The 23,104-nt window shown below is 53.2% G+C and overlaps 1 protein-coding gene across 2 annotated transcripts in view; it reads left to right on the top strand.

Annotated features, from left to right (window-relative positions):
- The window catches only part of RHOT2 (ras homolog family member T2), a 30,347-nt gene extending 20,923 nt beyond the window's left edge, over window positions 1-9,424 (top strand). For both annotated transcript variants that reach the window (XM_044979647.1, XM_044979648.1), the window contains exons 12-19: window positions 2,304-2,388; window positions 3,996-4,141; window positions 4,250-4,350; window positions 4,448-4,578; window positions 5,270-5,350; window positions 5,936-6,058; window positions 6,361-6,563; window positions 9,173-9,424. In XM_044979647.1, coding sequence (XP_044835582.1) covers window positions 2,304-2,388; window positions 3,996-4,141; window positions 4,250-4,350; window positions 4,448-4,578; window positions 5,270-5,350; window positions 5,936-6,058; window positions 6,361-6,563; window positions 9,173-9,290 — 988 coding nt within the window. In that variant the 3' untranslated portion in view covers window positions 9,291-9,424. The remainder of the gene's footprint in view (window positions 1-2,303; window positions 2,389-3,995; window positions 4,142-4,249; window positions 4,351-4,447; window positions 4,579-5,269; window positions 5,351-5,935; window positions 6,059-6,360; window positions 6,564-9,172) is intronic.
- The last annotated feature ends 13,680 nt before the right edge of the window (window positions 9,425-23,104 follow it).

The following is a 23,104-nucleotide window of genomic DNA, read 5'->3' as shown; positions in this document are numbered from 1 at the left end:
TCTCCAACCATACGTGGTTTCTGAGCAGTGAGGTTCTCCTTTGCTCCCAGTGGGTCTGCATCGCTACCTGCCCCAGTGGCCTGGTGAGGCAGTAGCTGGAGTCCAACCTGAAGACAGCGCACAGCATCAGGTCCAGTTCTCTGGCAAGGGCAGAGTCAGGCTCATTGCCCCTGCGCTGGCCTGTCTGGGAAGTCAGGATGTAGGGGCGGACAGACCACTAACCCCAATGACGCTGTAGATTCCACTGGTACCCACCGAGGGGAGCAAATGGGGCCGTGACTCTGACTTTCCAGTGAAATCATTAAGGGGCTTTTGAAGTCTGTTCTCTCTTGGCAAAGCTGTTTGGAGCAGTAAGCCGTCAGCTCAGGATTCAGCTGGGATTTTGCAGCTGCCTCCTCTGATCCCTGTCACGCCCCCAGGCTAACAAAAGGGTTTGTACTGTGAGCCAGAGAATCCTATAGCCAAAGCAGCAGGGCTTGTGGGGATAGAATAGGGCTCTCACCATCGGAAGGGGAGCTACTGTGACTAAAGCACCATTGTGACATACCGGGGTACGATCCAGGCTAGTGGGGGGCTGTGTCACCCCTGCCCTGAACCGTTGGTGCCATACAATGTTTTGCTGAAGCAGCTGCCAACTGAGCTGCTCCCAAACAGCCTCCAGTATGCAAGCCAAGCCCTGAGTGTCTCTGTATAGCTTCAGCCTGCCAGCCACACATGGGTTACACTAGCTCTCACAGCCTTGGTTATATTGCAGGGTGATCCCAGCACACCCCCAATCCCAGATTTCTCCAGGAAACATATGGACAGCCCTTTCCTGGCCAGTCCACAATATTTTACAGGGTATAATATGCCAACTGATTATCTCAAATAGTTACTCAGACACATCAGTTTAAACGCACTGGATTAGATAAAACAGTTTATTAACTAACAGAGAGAGATTTAAGTGAGTACAAGTAATGAGATATAAAAGTCAGAAATGGTTAAAAGAAAAATCAAGATAAGACATTTCTTAATACCTGACGTAACAAATGATACCAGATCCAAGCAAAGTTTCTCACCACATGCCCTCTGCAGTCTTCCTGACCAAACCCTGTAGGTCAGGACCTGTCCCCCAGAGTCCAACGAATGCTTCCTTTGTCGCTCCAGGTGCAGGGAGAGAGAGGAGGATCCCTTGGGGGTGTTTGTCTCTCCTTTCTCTAGTTTCAGTCCCTCTCTTGAAAAACATTTCCAGTTGGGCACTAGGAGACTGTCTGTGTGGAAGGAGGTTCCTCGCTGGCTTTTTCTCACCTGTTGGAGCTTTGTTTGTTTTCCTTCCTGTGTGATGACTCTGTTTCCTGCTTAAATGCAAATGAAGCGGAGCACACATTCCTTTGTGGAGGACAGACCTGTTTGCCAGCCTCAGTTTGGGTGGGGCGGTGGGGTTTGGAACATGCGTTGATAACTTCATACAGGGAACCCTTGTAACGTCACATACTGTTGCCACATTTATATTAACAGGATGATATTGACCAGCAAACTGAGTTTTCAAATGCTACCTCACAAGACATGCCTTGTACAAAAATGATTGCACTAGTGTGTAGGGTGTGAAGACGGGTGTATTCTGTCACGGCCACTCTGTCTCTTCTGAATACTGCACTTGGAGCTCATGGCAGAGCAAAATCAACACAGGAGGGGCTGCGGCAGCGTTACCCCCCCCCCCCCACACACACACACACTTAGATAAGCATCCCAGGCCCAGGGAAGAATCCTGTATTCCTGTAAATCAGGGGCACTCAAACATCACTAGCTGAGGGCTGCATTAGCAACTTGCTCACGGACTGCGCCCAGTTGCTTTGAAATGGAGCAGGCTGCAGCCAGGCCACTGGGATCAAGATGAGGCATAGTCAACTGGGAGCTGTAGTCTCTTAAACCCGCTGTAGGGCGCTAGGGCCTGCACTCTGGCCTCCCCTGTTATGGGTGTTTGGGAAGTTGGCTGTTTGTGACACCACTGCCCCAGGTCTCCTCTGCCTGCCCATTGAGCTGTGTGCAGGTGGTTGGCCTGTTTGACTCTGAGGGCACATGCAGCCAGTGAGAACTACTGCAACAGGCTCCGTTCAGAGGAGCCAGACCATGGACCAGATCATCCCTTCTCGTGGAATTGTTTTGTGCCGTTGGATGGCGTGGAGCAGCCAGAGTGATTCCTGTGCTAGTCACCAGGCTCAATGAAGAGAGGTCTGAGTGGACGTCCCCGGTGTGGGAGTTAGTGTGTCCCTGAGTGCCTGGTTGACGGGTTGCACTGACTTGTTCTCGCTCCCTCCCTGCAGGTTCCGCGTGCCCCAGGGCTGCTCCACGGAGCTCAATCACTTTGGATACCAGTTTCTGCAGCGGATGTTTGAGAAGCACGATAAGGTGAGCTGGGCTTGGCAAGGAGTGGGGAGGCAGGTGGCTGTCAGGCGGTCCAGTCCCCCTGTGAGTACCGTCACAGTCTGGCAGACATGCTTAGTTGCCCCCGCGCTCTTGCTCACAGGTGCATCTTTGTAGCTGCTCTGCATTCAGTCCCATCTGCTTATTCTGTTGTCCTTGCATTCTCCTTCCTTGGGGGGCTTGGGGTAAGGCAGCCCAGGGCCATCCTCTTTCACACAGAGAAAGCATCTTCGTCGCATGCGTGTGACCTCTGGATACAAAGGATATTTTGCAACGCGTTGTAGCTAGGAGTTAAACCAGACTCTCTGGAAACTCCAGCTGATGCAGAGCATGGCTGCCAGCTGTCTGACCAACACAGCTTGTTGAGAGCACACAGTTCCCGTGCTCCGATCTCTCTAAACTTGACTGGATGCTCAGTGGGTAGCCATTAAAGTCTGGGTCTTGATAAGCTCCCTGCGGCTGGGGCTGGGCTGTCATGGAGACTGCCTCTCTCTGCATGACCATAACCTCTGATAGCGCCCACCCTCGAACAGTGGAGTTCTTAGTAACAAAGGGGTGGCTACTAGGAATTGGAGACAGAGCCGCCTTGGCAGCTGGCCCACAGCAGTGGAACAATTATAAATGGACGCACACCAGACAGCCATCAGGGAGAGCACATGGCCCAAATTGGGAAGAAGGAAGAAAGCAGTTTTTGCTCTTTTCTGGCTCTTTGAAGAGTGAGAGAAGAGCGTGGCAGCTCTGTGCAGCTCACCCATCCGGTTCTGCAGTGATGTGCACTGCATAAACACCCAAGCCCCTGTGTGCGCTGAAGCAGGCCAAGCCTCAATTCTGCAGCACTCCAGTGTGGCAAACTGATAATTCGGTGGCAACTTCCTTTACATGTTTTAAAAAGGAGGTTTTCTCGAGTTCAGTCCGAAGACAAACAGCCCGATCGCTCATCGCCCCTTTATTTGGTTATTAAGTTTCATGTTACACAGCTCCTGCATTTTCCATTCCCGACGTGTTACTGCATCATAGAAGCTGTCTGAGGAAAAGCTGGCAGCTGAGTGACGGGCAATTAGAGCTTTTGGCCCCTGAGAAAGTGTGGAAGAAAGTTGGGGATTGTAGGGTAAGCACATGGGCTGGGTGTTTCTGCTAAAATGATCAGCAGTGAAACAGCCGTTGACATTGAAGTTACCATCTCTAGGCTTCAGGGTTAGCACTCGCCTGAAGAATGTCGTCAGTTTCACACTGGGTAGATGTCAGTTACAGACTGATTCAGACTTTCTGCAGACTCAGGAAGACATTGCATTGTTTACAGGTGGCTCACACTGTGGAGGGTCTCTCTGCAGCTATGAGGATTAGAACTATTTTTTTCAACAAAAGCTTATCCGGAGCAAAACTCTGCAGCAGCAAGTGATTTCTTCAGCAAGGTGTGCAGTCACAGCCACACAGAGTATATGGGGCTCTGTCTGGGCCTAGATAAATACATCACTTAGGCCTAATTAGCCAGCGTGTGTGCATATAGAGCTGTGCACAAGAGTGTATCCATAATGCTCTGGGTCTCCAGGTGGCTCCCGCTTCAAGCATCAACTCTCCCTTTGTGTTCCCAGGATGGAGATGGAGCCCTCTCACCTGTAGAACTACAGAGCTTCTTCAATGTCTTCCCCTATGTGCCCTGGGGACCTGAACTCTACAACACGGTATGCACCACTGATAAAGGCCTGCTTTCACTGCATGGATTCCTCTGCCAATGGACGTAAGCGCAGTCCCTCTCCATCCCCCTTACTCCAGTTCACTTAGCACATCCCTGGCTCCGTCAGGCTTCTCTGTAACTGGCAGTGTTCTCTTTGCTTGGATCTCCCAGGCTGGTATCCTATCTGGATGTGCATCACTGCCTGGAGTACCTGGGTTACTTGGGCTACCCCATCTTCTCTGAGCACAACTCTCAGACACAGGCCATCACAGGTACGTCAGCCCTCCGGTGTCGCCAGCATTGCCTCTGCTATCCTTGGGGCCCACCTTCCTGGTGCTAACACTGGGCTCTCTGCATCCCCTACTCCAGTTACCCGGGAGAAGAGAATCGACCTGGAGAAGGGTCAGACCCAGAGGAACGTCTTCCTCTGTAAAGTGATTGGCCCCAGGGGCACCGGCAAGTCTGCGTTCCTGCAGGCCTTCCTGGGGCGGAACCTGGCTGTGAGTATGCATGCTTCCCTCCCCCCAAAACCCCTTGTCTCTCACCTGGACGCTTTCAAACTCCTCCTGTGTCGCTGTGCATATGTAAAGCAGTCCTGGGTATGTACTGACTAGGGGCTGGGAGCCCAATGCCGGGAGTATCAGCAAGGAAACCCATTAATTCATCTACTTCATCCCTCTGGCCAGTGCAGGATTGTTCCCTACAGCACATTCCTTCATGCTTTATTCCGACTAGTTTGAATGTCCCAAACAGTGAGGCTCCCACCAGTTCTTGTGGGTGGAAGATCTGGTAGATCTCACTGTTTTTCCCTGATATTCATCCTAAGTTTTCCTTCATTTCCTAGAGCAGAGCAGCAAGTTCCTTCCTCACACTGCTTCCTGCACTAGCAGGCCACGCTCTGCCCTGGGATTGTGGGGGAATCGCCCATTCCCTGGGATGAATGGATGAGGAAGCATCTAGTCTTCGTAGTTGCTTACTCAATAAGTTTGTATCCTCTGGTTCAGAGGGCAGCTTGCTGTGAATGGCTTTGGAAGCACAGGGAGCTGGACCCGCTCCCCTGTAATAGTTTTGCCTCCAATAACAGGTCGCTGTAGCGCTTGGGGACTCTTGGAACAATGTTCACAGACCCCAATCCATGGTAAACATTCTCTCTTCCTCATGGCTGTACTACTGTTGTCCCCTTCCTTGCAGGCACAGAGGGAGTCCCCGGGAGACCTGTCCTTCTATGCAATCAACACTGTCCAAGTCAGTGGCCAGGAAAAGTATTTAATAGTAAGTCCTGTGGAGCAGGAGATTGGGGCAGCTCTTGAGGATGGACTAGCTGCTTCCTTGGCCATGCGGAGGGAGCAGAAAGGCTTCCTGGGGATTTAGAGATGTCTCACTGGAAATGGTCATGAGGAGGATGGAAGTGGCATTTAAGACCTCTCCAATATGCAACCCCCAGTCTGAGGAGGCCATTCTGAAGTATCCTCATGGTTTCCAGTGCTGTTTGCTTTGTCCTGTAGTTAAAGATCTATCTCTGCTAGGCAACCACTTTTGGGTGCTCTCTAGAGGTGTGGCATATGCACCACCTACAAAGAGGCATGGAGAGGTTAGTGACTCATCACGGGTCATAGAGCAGGTCACTGCAGTCCTGACTCCCAGCCCTCTGCTGTAGCAACTAGATCACAGCAGCCTATCAGGCTTCTGCTTCTGCAGCTGCCCTGACATCCTGTTCCTGTGACAACCTGGGGTTGGCATGACCTGTGCATTGGCGGGAGAAGTGCCACAGTGTCCAGGCGCTGTGATATCTCCTGGCTTTGTGCGCTCTTGGCAATCTTCTCTTGGGCCACTTCCCTTTTCTTTCCTCTGCTCCAGTTGTATGAGATTGATGTGGACACGGAGTTCATGAAGGCATCGGACGCGGCGTGCGATGTCGCCTGCTTAATGTACAACGTGAATGATCCCAAATCTTTCAACTATTGCGCCTGTATTTATAAGGTAAGCATCACGTCCTCCGCTGAGCAGCAGCCCCAGTCCCTCGGAAGGAAATCCACGTCCTAATGGGAGGGCAGGGTACCATACTGAGGATCCCTGCTTGCGCTGTCCCATATGTTAGTGCTAGCATCGTGACAGCAGGGATCCTGCAGTTGAGCCCCCTCACAACAGAGCTCACTTGCTGTCCTGCAAGGTGATCTTCCCTTCACCAGGGGCCACCCCGCCACATCCCAGCTTTGGAGTCCGCTGGGATGATGACCACTTCCCTTTATCTCCCTGTCGGGACCTTTGTGTCTCCTACACAGCAACACTACATGGATGGACAAATTCCCTGCATCTTTGTCGCCTCCAAGTCAGACCTGCCAGAAGTGACTCAGCAGCATGGACTCTCGCCTGCTGAGTTCTGTTACAAGCATCGCCTGCCGCCACCGTTCTACTTCACCTGCAACAGTCCCGGCCTGCCCAGCACCACCATCTATACCAAACTGGCCACGGCGGCCGCCTTCCCGTCAGTACTCGTTCGGAACCAGTAGAGAGCGTGGGCAGGCAGAATGCATGTGGGACTGAGGGGTGCATGTTAAGAAATGTTATCAGCCCAGGCCCATGTTACGGCACTTAGATGGTGATGAACAGGATCCCTTTTAAGCCAAAAAGCACTTTAAATATGTCAGTTTATTTTTATTTTATGGCTTATTGCTGTCGGATCTGAGCGCCTCACACATTCCTAAATGTATCTTCCTAGGATGCCTGGGAGATAGGGAAGCATTACTGTCCCCATCTTACTGAGGCCTAGCGCGACATGCCTGAGATCCCTTACAGGAAGTCAGTGGCAGAGCCAGGAAAAGATCCCAGATCTGCCTTAGCCACAGGACCAGCCTTCCTCTCCTTTAGTGTGAGTAGGGTCTGCAGAGGGAGTCTGTAAAAACAGCACCTTCACTCCCACTGGCCTGCCACCTGTCGGCATCAGGTGTGGCCTCCTTCTAAACAAATAAGTGTGTAGCCCTGCACAGCCAGCTCAGCTCTGGGGGAGAGAGCTGGATTCTGTTCCAGCCCATGCACCGCCAACAGAATTGTCAACTACTTATCAACTATGTTCCCGTTGCAGGATCTTTATTGTTGATGCGTGAGTTGGAAAGAGCCTAGCGGGAATTTCCTGTCCCAGGCACTGAGCTTGCAGCTCTGGCATTGATCTTGTATTTTCCCCCTAAACTGATCAGATTTGTACCGAGATCAGTAAACTGGAGCCCCATGAGGCCGTTTGTACAGAGTTGCTTTCTGGTATAGAAATGGGTTGCCCAGTTAAGCAGATTTAGGCTCAATATTTAGGTTTAGCAAAAGAAAGTGACTAGAAAAGTTCCTGGATAGACCATTGCCTGCAGTAAGAGCATTGTTTAGTAGAGGGGAGCTGGACAGTGAAACTGACCTGTCTAGTTAGTTGCAGGGAGTAAACGCCTACTGGGAGTAAATTAGATTGTTAATTCTAGAAGAACGATAAGCAGATATGAGATTTTTCGTTGGTCTCCAGTAAACATTTTCTCTTTTAGCGCTGACGCTTTTTTCTCCACCATATTAAAATTTAAATATTCCTAATATATCTAGGAACTTCAGTATAAATAAATAACATACGTAATGGAGGCCCTGGGATTGGTGGTTCTTTGATTCAGCAGTGTATGAATAATGGATTTTTCTCTCCTCCTTGGGGATGTGCCTGGAGTATATAGAATTGGATAATGCAGGCTTGCTAAGGAAGCTGACTTGCATGGGGAGGCTTGGTCCAGTTCTGCTTAACATCCTCACAACTGCACTGTAATGCACTCTAGATGGGCAGGTTCCACCGACCTGTCCTGGGGGTGACTAGTGGCCTTGATCCTCCAAGGTAGGGGGTCCCCCCTTTGAAAATATTTCAGGCTGTGAGGATCCCCCCCCCGCCCAAAAAAGTGTTAGCAAATTACTGTACGTATCGGCTTCCCATATTTCAAGTTCCCAGATAGAGGCCACAGGGAGGGCGGGTACAGCAGCTGCCACGCTCCGTCCGGGAGCAGCAGTGCAGAAGTAAGGGTGGCAGTACCATACCATGCCACCCTTTGGACCAAAAAAGAGGTCATGCCTGGGAAAATCCGAATGTATGGTAACCCTGTGTTAAGGGTTAACTGAGCACTGTCATGAAATGAAAAGGATCTAAAGATCGTAATATTTTTTATGATTTCACAACCCCCCTACAATTGTCTTTTGGGTTGGGACCCCCAGTTTGAACAACGCTGTTCTAGGGCTTTCAGTAACCGCCACTTCTCAGCAGCCCTTGGTGGGTTTGATGTATTTTGATCTCAGCGTTGAAAGGTGTAAATGCAGCTTGGCCTAGAAAGGAAGAGGTGTAACTCCTGGTTCGTACCAGTTACTTCAATGATGTTGTGCTATTTATACCCTTGCTAAATAAAAAGCATGTCAGTAAAGCCTGTATCCATCCCACCCGTTCATAAATACACTCAGAAAAGCAAAGGAATGGCTTTATTCCATTGTAATCAGCTCTGATGAGCTACCAAGGGATCAGTGCACAGATGATGGTGAGGACCAACCTTACAATGCCTCCTTTTCTTCCCCCATATCCCTTCTCCTCTTTTCTGCCTAGAGACAATGAAAGATTTTCAGATTGCAGAATTTCAATACAATTCTCGGGTTCCCTTTTTGAAGCCAGCTAGAGAGACGGGCACATTTTTTTTTCTTTAAATTTTGAATTTTCCAAATTGGGGGGGGGGGGGAATTGTCCTCCCCCACCCCCATTGTGCTTCTGCTTTTCTGGTTCTCTGCTCTACACAAGGGGTGAGGCTAGCTCCACCGTCCTCTGGGGAAGTGCTGGCCCTTTGTTGTCAGCTTCGGACTCAAAGGAGCTAGGTCTGGGGTTCTCCGTACATGCACTTTTTGCAGGTATGGCATTGTCATGCTGGTGCAGAGCGCTTGTTCCAGCACGACTGCACTGGAAGCCGAGGGCTGGCCATCGGAGTCTATCGCATGGCCACGTGTATCCTGTCCTCTTGGGCTGACAGTTTCTCTAGTGTCTGTGTGGTTGTAGGACCTTGTCTGTGCAGTTCACTGAATGGCTTCTTGTCTGTTTCTTTGCAGTCACCTGAACGACACCGAGCTGGGAGCTGCTTCCTTCTGGCTCAGAGTAGCCTTGGGAGCCAGTATCACTGCTGTGGTAGGATTTGCACTTTACAAAGCGCTGGCAAAGAACAAATAAGGAAGAAGAGAACTGACCTTCCCTCATCCCTGTCCCAATGCTTACCTAAGACAGACACCAGCTTCCTTCTACTACTACAATGCACCCAGGTAGGCGGGATCAAACTGGCCCTCCCTGGACCCCTGGGAGGAGGTGCCTTCCTCCCCCAAACGTGATTTCAGCACCAGCAAAGCAGATCCACAAACAGGATCCTCCAGACCTAATGACACCAACCAGCATGGCCAAGAACGTCGTTCTCCTCTACACTTCCAACGTACCCATCACTAGGGGGTCTGACTCCAAATGCCCCATTGCTCAACATTACCCTCAGACCACTCTGCCGTGGGATGTCATGGTCTCCCCTTGCCATGTCTGGGCATCTGCAGAGCCTGGAGTCCAGTCTCCCTGGAGCTTTGAGGGGGTCACCTGTGTCTCTTTTAATATTGTTTTTAAGACCAGCTCAGACTTGAAACAAACGACGCGCCCTGGGAAAGCTGTGCATATCTCTCAGACCAGGGATGGCAGCGATCGCGCCGGTCCAGTCTTTTATTCCCAGGGACGGTATCGTTTTATATCAGTGTGGTTCACGGGGACTTCCTGGAGCCCGCGGGGACTCTGCAAGCACCAGAGTTGGTGCCGACTTGTGTTTTCTCTCCTCTGAGGTGAAGCTGTGCAGTGGGCTCGGGGCCCTGTCCTTATAGCACAAGGTCTATCAGGAAACAATGGACAAAACTGGGATTTAGGAAGCCTAGGCTAACTAGAGAATGTATTGTCAAAGGTGCTGCATGGAGGGGGATTCACCCGTCGTGCTTCTTGCCGTCTAGTAGCCATCTAATGTCTCCTGGTATTTATTGGCATATCCTTGTGTTGACTGCTGGCCAAACCTCCTTACCTTAGAGGCATTGTGACTCTCCAAGCTGCCGGACTTTAGCAAAGCTACGCTTCTGGAAGCACTGTCGCTTACAAGGTATTCCAGGGACCCTTCTGCCCTTTCCACGTGTCCAGGGATGCCATCAGGTTCAAGTTAATATCAGAAGCCTTTACAATGGTCACCAACAACCCCCTTAGATTAGTAAAAGGGAGCCTTAGAAAACCTAATCTACTACTTAACTATTCCTGCACTTGGAAATTGCTTCGTTACGTTCCCTTTCTGGCTTTCCTGCACTAGCTCAAGGCTGCCCTTTTGGGGTTGCAAACACTGCAGGGGTAGAGGGGTTTGGATTGGAACCTGCCCTCCTGTTTTCTGTGAGTTTTACGTTCAATATCATGAAATGACTTTTTAATCGTAGGCTTTATCAGATGTGTTTTTAAATTTCCATCTGGGTCTAACCGACCTGTGTCCCTGTAAAAGACCCTGCATTGTGACATCACTCCAGTGTCAACCAAAGGCAATCACTAGAAAATGATTTCCAGGTGCTCACCGCCTGCCACCTCAACCAAGCTTCCTAGCAGCTCCTATTCCAGCCAGTCCCACCATGCACAGGTACGGGGGATTGCTGCCTGGCAGATCCTTCACCAGCTTGTCCCATCCCACCCTTCACAAGGCTGTTTTCCCCTTTCCTACCCCACCCTGCTTGGGTCGCCAGTATTAATAGGCATCCTGGGAGGTGTGTTAACCTGGGCAAGGATGGCATGTTTGGCACTGTGATATACCGGCTGATTAAGCAAAGGACTGATGTGTCTGAATTCACCGTTAGAAGTGTGGGGTGTCTATACTACCTGCACAGTGTCAAACCAATACTGTAATGTTACTGTGTCAGCTGCAGTACCTGATGGAATTTGCGCTATTGGTGCGGATGCTCAGTGATCGAGTATTGTGCAGCTAAGTAGCCAGTGTCCGTACTGCTTGACCATGGGCTCTGCAGCGGCACATGATACTTCGTATACTTAGCTTTCATTGTTGAGTCTCCTGGAAGTTCCTTGAACTGGAAGTTTTGCTTTCCCTGACGCCCTGGCTTTTTCTGATCCAAAGTGGTTAACTGGCGGATGCAGGGGCTATCAGCCCCTTGCTGCTGCTCCTCTTGTTCAGACACCAGCTCCCATTTTATCTTCCCGGCACAAAGCTCCTATGGGACTCACTGAAGACCATCCCAGGGTAAGGACTGTCTCTGCTTTCCTCACCTCCCGGCTGCATAAAGTTTGCGCTCTGTTCATGCCTGTTGGTGGAGAAAAACATGAGGTATTGATTCAGGAAATGCCGCAAGCACTTCAGCCTTTTGTGCACACTCAGGGCAGGCTTCTGTACAGTATCTTTGTGGGATGACCTGATGGAAGATGTACCTGTTTCCTGTATGCTTGGCTATAGTTTAAAATAGTTTCAGGCTGCAGTGTGAAGGCTGGGCTCGAAGCAGAAGCCTGCATTTAAATCCGTTTGTGTAGGGGGTCTTCTGGCGACTGAGTACAGCGTCTTCCTCCTTAACTGGCTTGCTGGGGTGGGGACTGGGCAATGCATTTCAGACTCTTCAGGCTGGGCCTGCTCCAGGGGCCTTCTGAAGGAGCTCAGCATGGCCCTCGTCCTCTCTGATTCTTGGTGGTGGGTAACGTGTGTGCTTGTCCAAGTGGCTCCTGCTGCGGGGCCTGTCTCTCCGAGCTGAGGCAGAGAACGGTGGGGTGGGGTGATTTTGAACTTGTGGCCTTGGCTTTGCAGTGTGGAGCCCGTGGCTGTGGGCCGAAGTCTCCTCACCAGGGGGTGGAGGAAGAGCACCCACCAGCTGCCAGAAGCTGCCAGAGACACCTGTGCAGGGCGCTGTTGCACAGATTAGCCGGTCGCCGTGCTTGCATGGCTCTGAAGCACAGAGCTGACTGGCAGCAGGTGCCTCCCTCAGGCCAGGGAGTATTTGCTAAATCAAGGCAAAGGGCTCCAGAGCATTTCTGTTTTTAACCGAGCCATGTTCCCCTTTTTCAGTGTTCACACGGGGCACAGCCTTTGCCGAAGGGCCCTCCTGTCCTGCTCCAGGCTGCCCCATGACAGCCTGGAGCAGGTAGAAGCATTTCAGAATTCAGCTAGCAATGCCCAGCTGTCTCTGTCCTCGGGGCTTGCCACGGCTGAGAGGAGCTGGCTCTTGGTGACTGTCCATGTTGGGTGCCGTCAGCCCTCCGGTGGCCTGGGATTGAGCTGTGAGTTGAGCTTTCCCTAGGAGTCACTCTCATGACAGAGCTGCCCTCCTGGTTGAAATGGAGGTCACGGTTTTGTGGCATTCTTGCCCCTTGTTCCCTTGCCCACCTCTCATTGCTGGTGGGAGTAATGTTGGTCCCACCACACAGTGGAATCTGCACAATCTTCTGGTTGGATTATTTTTCGGGCCCCCAGAAACTATGTTTGCTGTGCGGTGGGGGCCGAGTCCACGTCAAGTTTCCCATTTCACTGATCATTCCCCAGTCCTTGCTTGAGTGTGTTAAGTCTGTGATAGCCTCCTGTCACAGCCAAGACCCAGATGTGGCATCTTCTATATGAGAAACACTGTAATGAAGTGCAGAGGCTGAAAGGCCTTCTGCCCTTGACACTGTGTTCCAATGACAGTCCGGATCCTATAAAGCCATATGATTTTATCAGAAGAATTCTGTAAAAAAATAAATTTTTATGCACCTTCTGGCTGCAAATTCCTTGTCTGCTTTTCTTATTGGCAGGGGTGGGGAAGGGTGAGTCGCCCTCTGAGGTGTTTCATGCAGATGAAACCACCTTGGAGCATACCAAAGCTGGAGACTTGGGGGTAGTAGTATATATTATTTGCCCCCATCGTGCTAGGTGCTGTACAAACAGAATCGAAGATGGGTCCCTGCCCCAAAGAGCTTACAGTCTAAGAGGAGACCAAACGTGATAGACAGAAAAGAAGTGATTTGCCAAACTTTACAGTATGATTGATCTCTACTGCTGTGGTGCCATCTGGCTCTGAGCAACTTACAGAAAAAAGGACCAAGATCTGAAATAAAAGTTTTTTAAAAAGAAATGGAGCAATAGTGAAGTGAGGCGTGGCCTCCCTTTCCCCGCCTCACACCTGTCCTGGCTCAGAAGAGCTGCGTGAGTGGTGGTGGTGTGGGGGGGTATGAATAAGCAAAATTGCTTCACCTCACTGCCACCTCCTGCATTTGCTGTTTCCATCAGCAGGAATGTCGATGGGAGCAATGAACACGAAGTGAATGCTGGCCAATATTTGATCACAGCCAATTTTTGAACTCTTCGGTCAAGTCTTTGCATGGGTGACCCAGTTGGGGGTGGAGTTATGCTCATCCAATCCAGGAACAGAAATCTGCCATGTGCCCTGTGTCCAGAACTAAGCAACATAGCTCCTATATTGATTACATGACTACGCTAAACCCCAAGAATTATCTTCCACAATTATTCAGTGAATAATAGCCACGATGAGTCTGATAATTCATGAGTAGAGGCAAAGCGTATCAAGTTGGTCACAGATGGACTGATTCAGCATTGTTGTCCCCTGCCAGTGCAAGGCAAACAGAGTAACTTGGTCCATTACTCGGTGTGTTTATAGCACCCACCATGCTCTCAGCACCTCACAGGACAATGAGCAAGTTGTGGCTCCTGCCTCAAAGCCCTTAGACACTAATACTAGCCTTGCCTCACCACATAGGAGGAACTCAAGCTTGACTCTACACCACACAGCTTTTAGTGACACGGCTGTGTTGCTAACAGTCGGGCAGTGTTTGCCGACAAAATACTTCCACCCCCTATGAGCAGGGTTCACATTGTCAGCAGGAGAATGCTCCTGCTGCCAACGAGCCATTTACATGGCCACTTGCCATGGCAAAACTTTTGTCTTCTGGGAGGGTGGGGGGGGAGAGCTTTTTTAAGCACCTTTGAACGACAAAAGTTGTGTCGTTCAATTGGCAGTGTAGACAAAGCCAAAGGTAGGGAGAGGATGGGTGAGGGCCCAGCAATAAAATCCCTCAGGGAGGTGCATGTGCATCCACAGAATCAAATACAATATTTGTTACTGTAGCCTTCTAGGGGACCTGGCAGATCAGTGATTGTCATGATCTTCCTTTCCCTGTGTGTCAAGTCATCCTGACTCCCAGGGACAGGACATCCAAGCCATCCGTCTAGGAGGCAGGCCCCAAGTAAGGGCGGGGGAAATAGGTACCTTTACCTGGCCCAGTCAGAGGGCCAGAAGCCTGTACCATGAGAAAAAAATTCAGACTAGATTGTGGTGGTTTGTGTGACTAAATTTCATGTATATAATCAGCCAGTGTTTGGATGTGTGAGAGAGGGAGCCAGGCTCTGGGGAGTAGGACAGAGGGGACATGAGCAGAGACCAAAACTCCCAATGACTCCAATAGGGCCAGGATTGCACCTGGTGCTTGAGTTCTCCTTTTAGGCCAGCAGCACACGCTCACCTTGTTGGGAGGGTTGGACCAGGGCTACACCAATGAGCATTTTCCCTGGGAGTGGCTGGTGTCTCCAGCGGAGGGCTCAGACGTTCCTTGGCTCCCCCACCTTTGGCTCAGCATGGGAAGGTAGGGCAAGACCTCCTCTCCTCCCTGCTCCAGTTTTCCTATGCTTCGGCGCCTGGGCAGCTCTGCTGGAGCTGTGTTCCTATCTAGAACCTATTTCTGGAGCGGGCAGCTTGGTGTTTCCAGCCCTCGGGCGTTCTCCAGAGGTCTGGGCTGCCAGGAGGAATTGCTCCATTACAGCTCTCCCACAGAAGGTTACGGTTACGGATTCAGGAGTATCCCTCAGCAGAGGTTGCCATGGCAACCCTTTGGCTTCTGTCACAGTCAGCATCAGCCAAAGGGTGCTGGGGCAAAACAGCCCCCAACCCGCCCTCCTCTCTCCGCTTGAACTGCAGACAGCTGGGCGGTTGAAGGGGGAACCAGAGGCCAGGCTCCCAGCAAGAGTCACTAGCAGGGTGCAGCATCTTGGGTTTTCACTACCCCAAACCAGTGCATGCCTGCTGCAACCTTTCAGGCTGTGGTTCGGCTGTTTCCCTCCTCGCAGCTTGAAAGGAGCAGGAAAGTCCCTGCTTCTCCCTGGGAGCCTTATAGAAGGGCACGGGGGCCGGCCCTGGGCTCCGTGAAGGTCTCACGCAGGAGGAAGCAGATGTGGGTGGGTGAGTGAGGCTGGATTTCTGGTTGTTCCATGGAGCTTAATGGGCAACATAGAGAGCAGGACGGTGTGTGAGATGCTCCACCTTCTCCCAGCTGCAGGTAGCACGTGGCTCCCCTTCTCCAAAGATTGGGGAGCGGCCCGGCTGCCCGGGGCGAGTGGCTTTTGCAGCACATAGGTGTGGGAGGCCTGTCCAACTCACTGCTTGTGCACCTGGTTTAAATGGGTTGTACGGGGCAGAGGTCGGGGGGCTGAGCTGTTCACCCTAGGAAGCCCCATTAGACCAGATAAGTGATAACATGGGGCAGCCTGTGCCCCTCACCTATGCTTTGCACATGGATCGGGGCTGGGTGGTCGTGTATCTTGGTAGCGAATGTCTGGGATATGGTCAGGGCCTTTCTTTCCTCTGTTAGCAGTTTGGCAAATACAGGTTATTTGAGGTGCTGGGGGAAGGAAAAGGCAAAGGTGGTAAAGCCCGTAGGTAGGAATCTCACCCATTCCTGGGCACAGCCTCTCCTCTGATCAACCCAAGCCTGAGGCACCAAACGAGGCTGCTGGGAGCTTAGACAACAGCTACCACAGCAGCCTAGGGAAAAAAGCCACCATGACTGTGTGCACCAGTGGGCAGCAGGAAAGATCACACCTCTTAGCACCTGAGTCACTGCAGCTGCTGCAGGGAAGAGCTGGACAAGATCAACATTCTGTGTCCCAGAGGGCTTGGAAAGTAGAGGTGATTAGCACAGCTCTGGAGATCTCGGGGGGGCAGGGGAAGGCAGGCTGCCCAACCCCAAGCTCTAAAAATCCAGAGATTGCCGTAACAGTCAGGCGATTTAGCTAATGTTAAATCACTGTTTATTTTTGGTTGCTGTCAGGTGTTAGGATGTTTAGGGGGCCACATTTTCAAGCTTTCCTCTGCAGCCATGAGGGCTACAAACTTACTTTAAAGTTGAGCTCCTCGTGATCACATGACTCCAGGAGCTGGCACATTAGGAAATGCAACAGGGAAGTTGGCGACAGTGGGAAGGGGAGCTTAAGGGAGTAGTGCCCCTGAGGAAGGAAGGAGTTTAATCTTTCTACAGCACTCTGGGTTTGCAGGATATAGGCTGAACAGGAGGCTGATGCTTGGTTACCCCCAGGAGCGCACAATGAGTACAGAATGGGACAGGTCTGCGTGAAGGAGGAGCGCTCGCTTTGGGGAGAGCAGAAGATCATGGCTGTGGCTGTTTTGTGTGAAGCAGTGTGGTAGATGGGCCAGGCTGGGCATCCAGGCTCTTCAGTTCCATTCCTGCCTCTGCCATCCCCGTGCTGTGTGACCTGGGGTAAGTCGTCTCCCCATCTGTAAAATGAGCATAGTGATGCTGCAGCTTTGATGCAAAGTGCTTTGAGATCTAGGGCTGATACGCAGCCAGTGGCAAGGGGTGGGGGCCCGTAGCGTGGGGATGATTCTAGCCTGTCTGCTCCTCATCGGCCTGGCTGTTTGCAGCACCATGTGAGGCTGGGAAACCTTGGGCAAGGGGAGACCGTAGTGCAGAGCGGAGGGGTGGGGGGGAATGATCAGCTCTAGGAGGAATCTGCACCTGCCTCTTCATAGCATCAGGTGGCCCAGCCCCCTGGGGGAGCATAGCTGGGAGCTGCCTGCAACATGGAAAACAGCTTTTGCCTCTGGAATAAACAATGACAGTGGGGGATGAGCAGGCAGAGGCTGGCTGTAGAGCAGGGATTTCCTCACAGCTTGATCAGATCTGAGCACTTCAGAGAGCAGAAGGGACTCGAGCGAGGCAGGGGCTGCTGAGTGGCTGGTGCCAGGGTACAGGGGCCCCTGGCAAGTGTCCTGCACTGTCTGTTACCCAAAATTGGGCCAGCTAGTAAGCTTAGGGAGGACTAATGAGCCACCAGAGTTTGGCAGAAAGCAGTACGTTTATTATATTGATAGCTAAGCTCAAAAGAAGAGGGGGGAGGTGTCACACTCACACTCACATACTCATGCCCCCAGGACAGGCACACCACTGGAGATGTCAGGATCCTTCAAGGTAAGTGTCCCACAGCACAGTGATGGACAGTGCGATGAAGGAAAGTCTTCCCGGGGCACGATGGAATGCAACGCAGCAAACCACTGGCCAGGCAGTCCGGGCAAAGGGCCTTCACGGGAGGTACAATCTTGTGAGTGCACAGCTGAGCACATGGCCCCTTCCCCTTTTAAGGACCTGCTCCTCATGACCTGCGACTAGAGATGACTTGGCTGCGTCTGGTTGGTCACATTCCACGTCGGGCAGTGTCCATGCAATGTCCATGCATTGGGTGTGTGAGCACTGCCTAATTAGAGTCGCAGACACCTTATCTGTGTCTACCTGGGAGCTCTTCTGATCTTCCAGCTGTTCAAGCATTCCAGGACGGAGGGGGAGGGGGAAAGCCACTTCACAGATGTTCAGAGGAGACAAAAGTGTGTGTGGGGTGGGGAGAGTGTAACAGACCTTTTGAGCCTACAGGTTATACAGAGCATACAGATCACTGGTGCTCCTACAACAGTCTGCACATGTCAAAACTGGCAGGTAGGTAGTTCCCTGCTGTTCCAGTGCTGGGCTCCCCCCAGCTCTGCCAGTGCTCCAGGCCCCCTGCTGTTGCAGAGCTGAGGGGAGCCTGGCTGCGTCTGGTTGGTCACACTCCACTTGTCCATCAAGATGGATCCTGCATCTTTTCTCCGCACCCAGGGATCTCTCCGGTCGCTGCCTTGGGTTGGGCCTGCAGAGGGGAAGAAAAGGGATGCCTCCTCTGGACCTCAGCATGTAGGGTGACCAGATGTTCTGATCTTATAGGGACAGTCCTGATTTTTGGGTCTTTTTCTTATATAGGCTGCTATTACCCCTCACCCCCTGTCCCGATTTTTCACATTTGCTGTCTGGTCACCCTATCAACATGCTGGCTGCAGGGGGAAACGCTGCCATTCCCATTGTGTGTGTCTCCTCCGTGGCAGGCTGCCCCAGTGGAGGAGGCAGGTGCTGTATGTGGGACACACTCTCCTGGGGCAGCCGGTTTCCTGGGATGATGGCTACTCTCCAGGCCCTGCCCAGGCAGACCATTGCATGATGTGCTGAGCTATCGGCGGTGTCTCCTCAGCCATTCAGAGGGGACTAAACGGAGCTGGAACTCTCCCGCCGGCTCGCTGCCTGCACGGATCTTGGCTCGGGATGCTGGCACAGGTGTGGCGTAGCCCGAGGCAGTATGATGATGATGCAGGTGGGGTGCTCCCTCTCTGTCTCTCCCTTCCCCCTCAGCACTGGCCAGCAGAGCACAGAGGTTTGCACTACCACTGCAACATGCCCCAGGGCTCTGCACTGCTTGCAAGCTCCACCCCTTGTGGGGGGAGTCTCATGCAGGGCAGAACCATTGATGCATCATTGATGCATCATTGGAGCAAAGCAAAAGTGAACAGGTGCAAACAGCATCCCAGACTCTGCGGAGCAGTGCAGGGCGGTGCTGGAGGAGGGCCACCCTTCCAGCCCCAGGACTCTCACAGGTCCAGTGACTCCTTGTCCCTCCCAGCTCCAGCCTCTGGGTCTCCCTATGGCTTTCCCCTCTCTCCCCTTCCACTCTCCTCTGCCTGTTGGTTTCTCTGTCCTCCTGGCTCGTGGTTCCTTTGCTGCGTTGAGTCCATCCCTGGATTAGATAGGGATCCACTGGACTGCCACACCAGGCAACGTTTCTCAGGGCACGTGGGCCTCGCCTGGCCTCTACAGTGCTGCTGAAGGAGCTAGTTCCAGCGTTCTCTTCCCCCGGGTGCAGTCAGGGTCCACGTCACCCTTTGCAAAGATGACATGCTGCTACGTTCCTAACACCCCGTAGGATGGGCCCTGGACTGAGGAGAAAGAGGACAGGAAGGGTGGCCAGTGGGTAGGATGCTAACCTGGGACTTTGGGGAAGTGGGGTTAATTCCCCGCTTTGCCAGAGCCTTGCTGGGTGACCTTGGGCAAGTGGCTGTTCTCTTCCTGTGACCCATAAGAGTCTAGTCTCCTGTGGATCTCGTTTCTGTTGCCGGGATAGCAGGCTGGGGCTGGGTGAGGGTGGTCTGTGCTATACAGGGCCTCAGACTGGATGACCTAGCAGTCCCTTCTGGCCTGAAACTCTAGGACTTGCCTCTCTGGGCCTCGGTTTCCCCATCTGTCCAATGGAGATAACAGCCCTGCCCTGCCTCCCAGGGGCGCTGTGAGGATAAATACACCACAGGCTGTGAGGTGCCCAGATGTTACAGCGATGGGGCCAGATACGTCCCTCAGCTGGATGCTTTGTGTCTGGACCCGGGCAGCAATCTGGATGGGGAGAGGATCTAGACGGTCAGTGGGTGTGAGCTGGGGTGGGGGCCTTGCGGTGCTGACAGGGGCAGCTCTAGGTATTTTGCCGCCCCAAGCATGGCAGGCAGGCTGCCTTCGGCGGCTTGCCTGCAGGAGGTCCCCGGTCCCACAGATTCAGCGGGAGCCTGCGGGAGGTCCGCCGAAGCCGCGGGACCAGCGGACCCTCCGCAGGCAAGCCGCCGAAGGCAACCTGCCTGCCGCCCTCGCGGCGACCGGCAGAGTGCCCCCCGTGGCTTGCCGCCCCAGGCACACGCTTGGCGTGCTGGTGCCTGGAGCCGCCCCTGGGTGCTGAAGAGGGTGAGACGAGAGAGGGAACGAAGCGAGAAGAATGTGACAGGAGAGCGCTCGCAGAAAGCAGCGAGTGGGCGAGTAGTGCTGGGAGCCTCCCCAGGAGGGAGCTGTCAGTCCAGAAGGCAGTGGGTTGCCATTGACCATTCAGGCCCACTCGAAGTGGCATGGCCCACTGGTGACGTGCACGCTGTATGTGATGGCAGGCTGTACTGGATGGTTGCCCCAGGGTAGCTTGTGACCGTGCCGCATGGGTCTGTGTTGCTCAGCAGTCAACAGTCCTAGAGTTCAATGCCAAAGAGCTCCCCTACTCTGAGCTGCGGTGTTCACTTTCTCCCAGTGGCCTCTGTATTGAGCCCCGGGCCATGGCTGCACGTCTCCCAGCCAGGCCCCAACTCCTGCTTGGAAGCCATCTCTCTCCTTGGTAGTTTGTTCCCGTGGTTACTCACCCGCCCAGTAAAACCTGGGCCTTGGTTCTCACTTGAATGAGTCTGGCTTCAGCTTCCAACCACTGCTCCTTGACTGACCTTGGCATTGCTGGCCCCTTCTCACAGGCAATAGGGCTAATTACTGTGTGAGTATTAACAGCTGCCATGCAAGCAATTAAGCCTGGCAAGATCAGGTGCGGGTACATTAAGGGGAGCCACTGGTTCTGTTGCAGCTGGTATGCGGCGTCAGAAGGGTGCGCTCGGTTTGGTGAGCGTGTGGGCTAGTGGTCAGCACAGGATTGGACTCGGGGAGGGGGCAGCTCTGCCACTGATTTACAGTGACACCTTGGGCAAGTCATTTAATCTTGCCACACATCAGTTTCCCCTTATGTAAGATGAGGCTAATCAGCCTGTCCCACCTGGTTTATGGGGCAAATGCTGACTTCCCTCCAGTGGCTGCCATTCAGTCTGATGCTGCACCTCGAGCTGTGCATGTCAGACCTGCTAACACATGGCTTCCTGGATGTGGAAGATGATCAGATGGGGCGGGGGGGGGAGGGCTGGGTTTGCTGAGCCCGGCTGCTCTGGTGGGTCACCTTAGAGATGCCAGGGTAGGAAGCATCAGGCTGGTACCTGCAACCCTGAGCCACATCTGCTCACCTGGGTTCTTGTGGGGCCGTTGTGTCGCCCGTGGGGTCCTGGGATGCTCTGGTGCCCCGAGCCCCAGGCGTTGGCCAGGAGGGTGTTTCCATCCATCCCGGAGGTCAGCACCTGCCTACGGGGGAACAGCTGCTGGGCGTGAATGATCATCTTCCTTCCTCAGGGCGCCGAAGCAGCCTGCTGTGGTGCCAATGGCAGAGCCCTCAGAGGGCGTAGGCTGGGCCCTGCCAGCGAGAACAACGTCAGATCTGCTATCGTTGCTGGTTGCTCCTCAGCTCTTGGGGTCTGAGCAGCGTGAGGCAGGGGCTTTGCCCTGTGTGCGCGCTGCTGTTTGGACGGGGTGCGTGTTCAGCAAAGGGGACTCAGTGTGATGTGCTCAGATCTGGTCTCTGGAAATCTGGCTAGGGCCTTGGAGACACATTTCAGGAGCCCTTGCCCAGAATCTGCTTTAGGTGTCTGATTCCAGTCTGGATGGGAGCAGGGCCGGCTCCAGGCACCAGCACAGCAAACAGGTACTTGGGGCGGCCAATGGAGAGGGGCAGCACATCTGGCTCTTCAGTGACAATTCGGCATTGGGTCCCTCTCAGAGGGAAGGACCTGCCATTGAATTTCCGCCAAAGAATGAAGCGGCAGCCGTAGAGCTGGAGCAGCAAAGGCACTGGAGCCGGCCCTGGATGGGAGGAATCCACAGCCATGAGACAGATGGTCACTGCGGCCTCCCCCTCTCTCACGTAAGGGGCTTGGAGGGATTGCAGGGACCCTGACCAACAATGTGTTTTCCCCCAGACTTCCAGGGCAAACAGGCTTGAGGTTTCTTGTGTAGTGTGTGCATGAGTGCAGCAGGGAGAGGGAGGGTGCATGCACTCAGCAAGTGGGGAGTGTGCCTGCAGTGTGTGCATGTGTAAGTTAACCCACACACCTCCTGGGTGGGGTGCTCTGTCCCCTCTAAAACAACAAGGAGTCCGGTGGCACCTTAAAGACTAACAGATTTATTTGGGCATAAGCTTTCGTGGGTGAAAAACCTCACTTCTTCCAATCCATGCATCTGAAGAAGTGAGGCTTTTTACCCACGAAAGCTTATGCCCAAATAAATCTGTTAGTCTTTAAGGTGCCATCGGACTCCTTGTTGTTTTTGTGGCTACACACTGACAGGGCTACCCCCGATACTTGTCCCCACTAGTGGCACCGAGACCACTTAGAGATTAATGAGTCTGCTATTAAGGGCCACGTGGCTTTTAGCTATGCAGTAGCAGCTTGTGCATTTAACTTAAGAGGTCCCAGGTTTGATCCCGCCCGAGGACGACTGGGGTCTGTTGGCGTTACACATGCACTCAGTGAGGAGGGAGGGTATGCAGTGTGTGCGCATGCACTCAGCGAGGGGAAGAGGGGAGGGTATGCAGTGTTTGTGCATGCGCTCAGCGAGGGGGTGGGGGTGACTGCATGCGGTATGTGCGTGCACTGTGAGCAGGGGCAGCTCCAGGCCCCAGCACGCCAAGCGCATGCTTGGGGCGGCATGCCGCGGGGGACGCTCTGCCGGTCGCCGGTCCCGCGGCTCCGGTGGACCTCCTGCAGACGTGCCTGCGGAGGTTCCGCTGGTCCCACGGCTTCAGTGGAGCATCCGCAGGCATGCCTGTGGGAGGTCCACCGAAGCCGTGGGACCAGCAGACCCTCCGCAGGCACGTCTGCAGGAGGTCCGGCAGAGCGCCCCCCACGGCATGCCGCCGTGCTTGGGGCGGCGAAATTGCTAGAGCCACCCCTGACTGTGAGGTAGGGGTGTGGTCTGAGCTGTGTGCTGTGTGTGACCATAGGATGGACTAGCTGACATGTGTATCGCCTCCCCTCTTAATGCCCGGGGTTAAGCAGGTGTCACTGAGATCTGCCCCCTGACGGCAGCCCTGCTCCTCTCCCGTTATCACTGCTACCACCCATAGAACAAATACAGCTCAGGGAAGAGTCCGTTACATTGTCCCAGCTCCCACTGCGATGGCACCAGTGGCACCCTTACCCTGGGGGCACCGGGGCTGCTATCTCCCGCCCAAGCTGCCCTCCATT

The sequence above is a fragment of the Mauremys mutica genome, chromosome 11 (genome assembly GCF_020497125.1).
Source record: "Mauremys mutica isolate MM-2020 ecotype Southern chromosome 11, ASM2049712v1, whole genome shotgun sequence".
Taxonomy (NCBI): domain Eukaryota; kingdom Metazoa; phylum Chordata; order Testudines; family Geoemydidae; genus Mauremys; species Mauremys mutica.
This window is presented reverse-complemented; position numbering and strand designations above follow the sequence as displayed.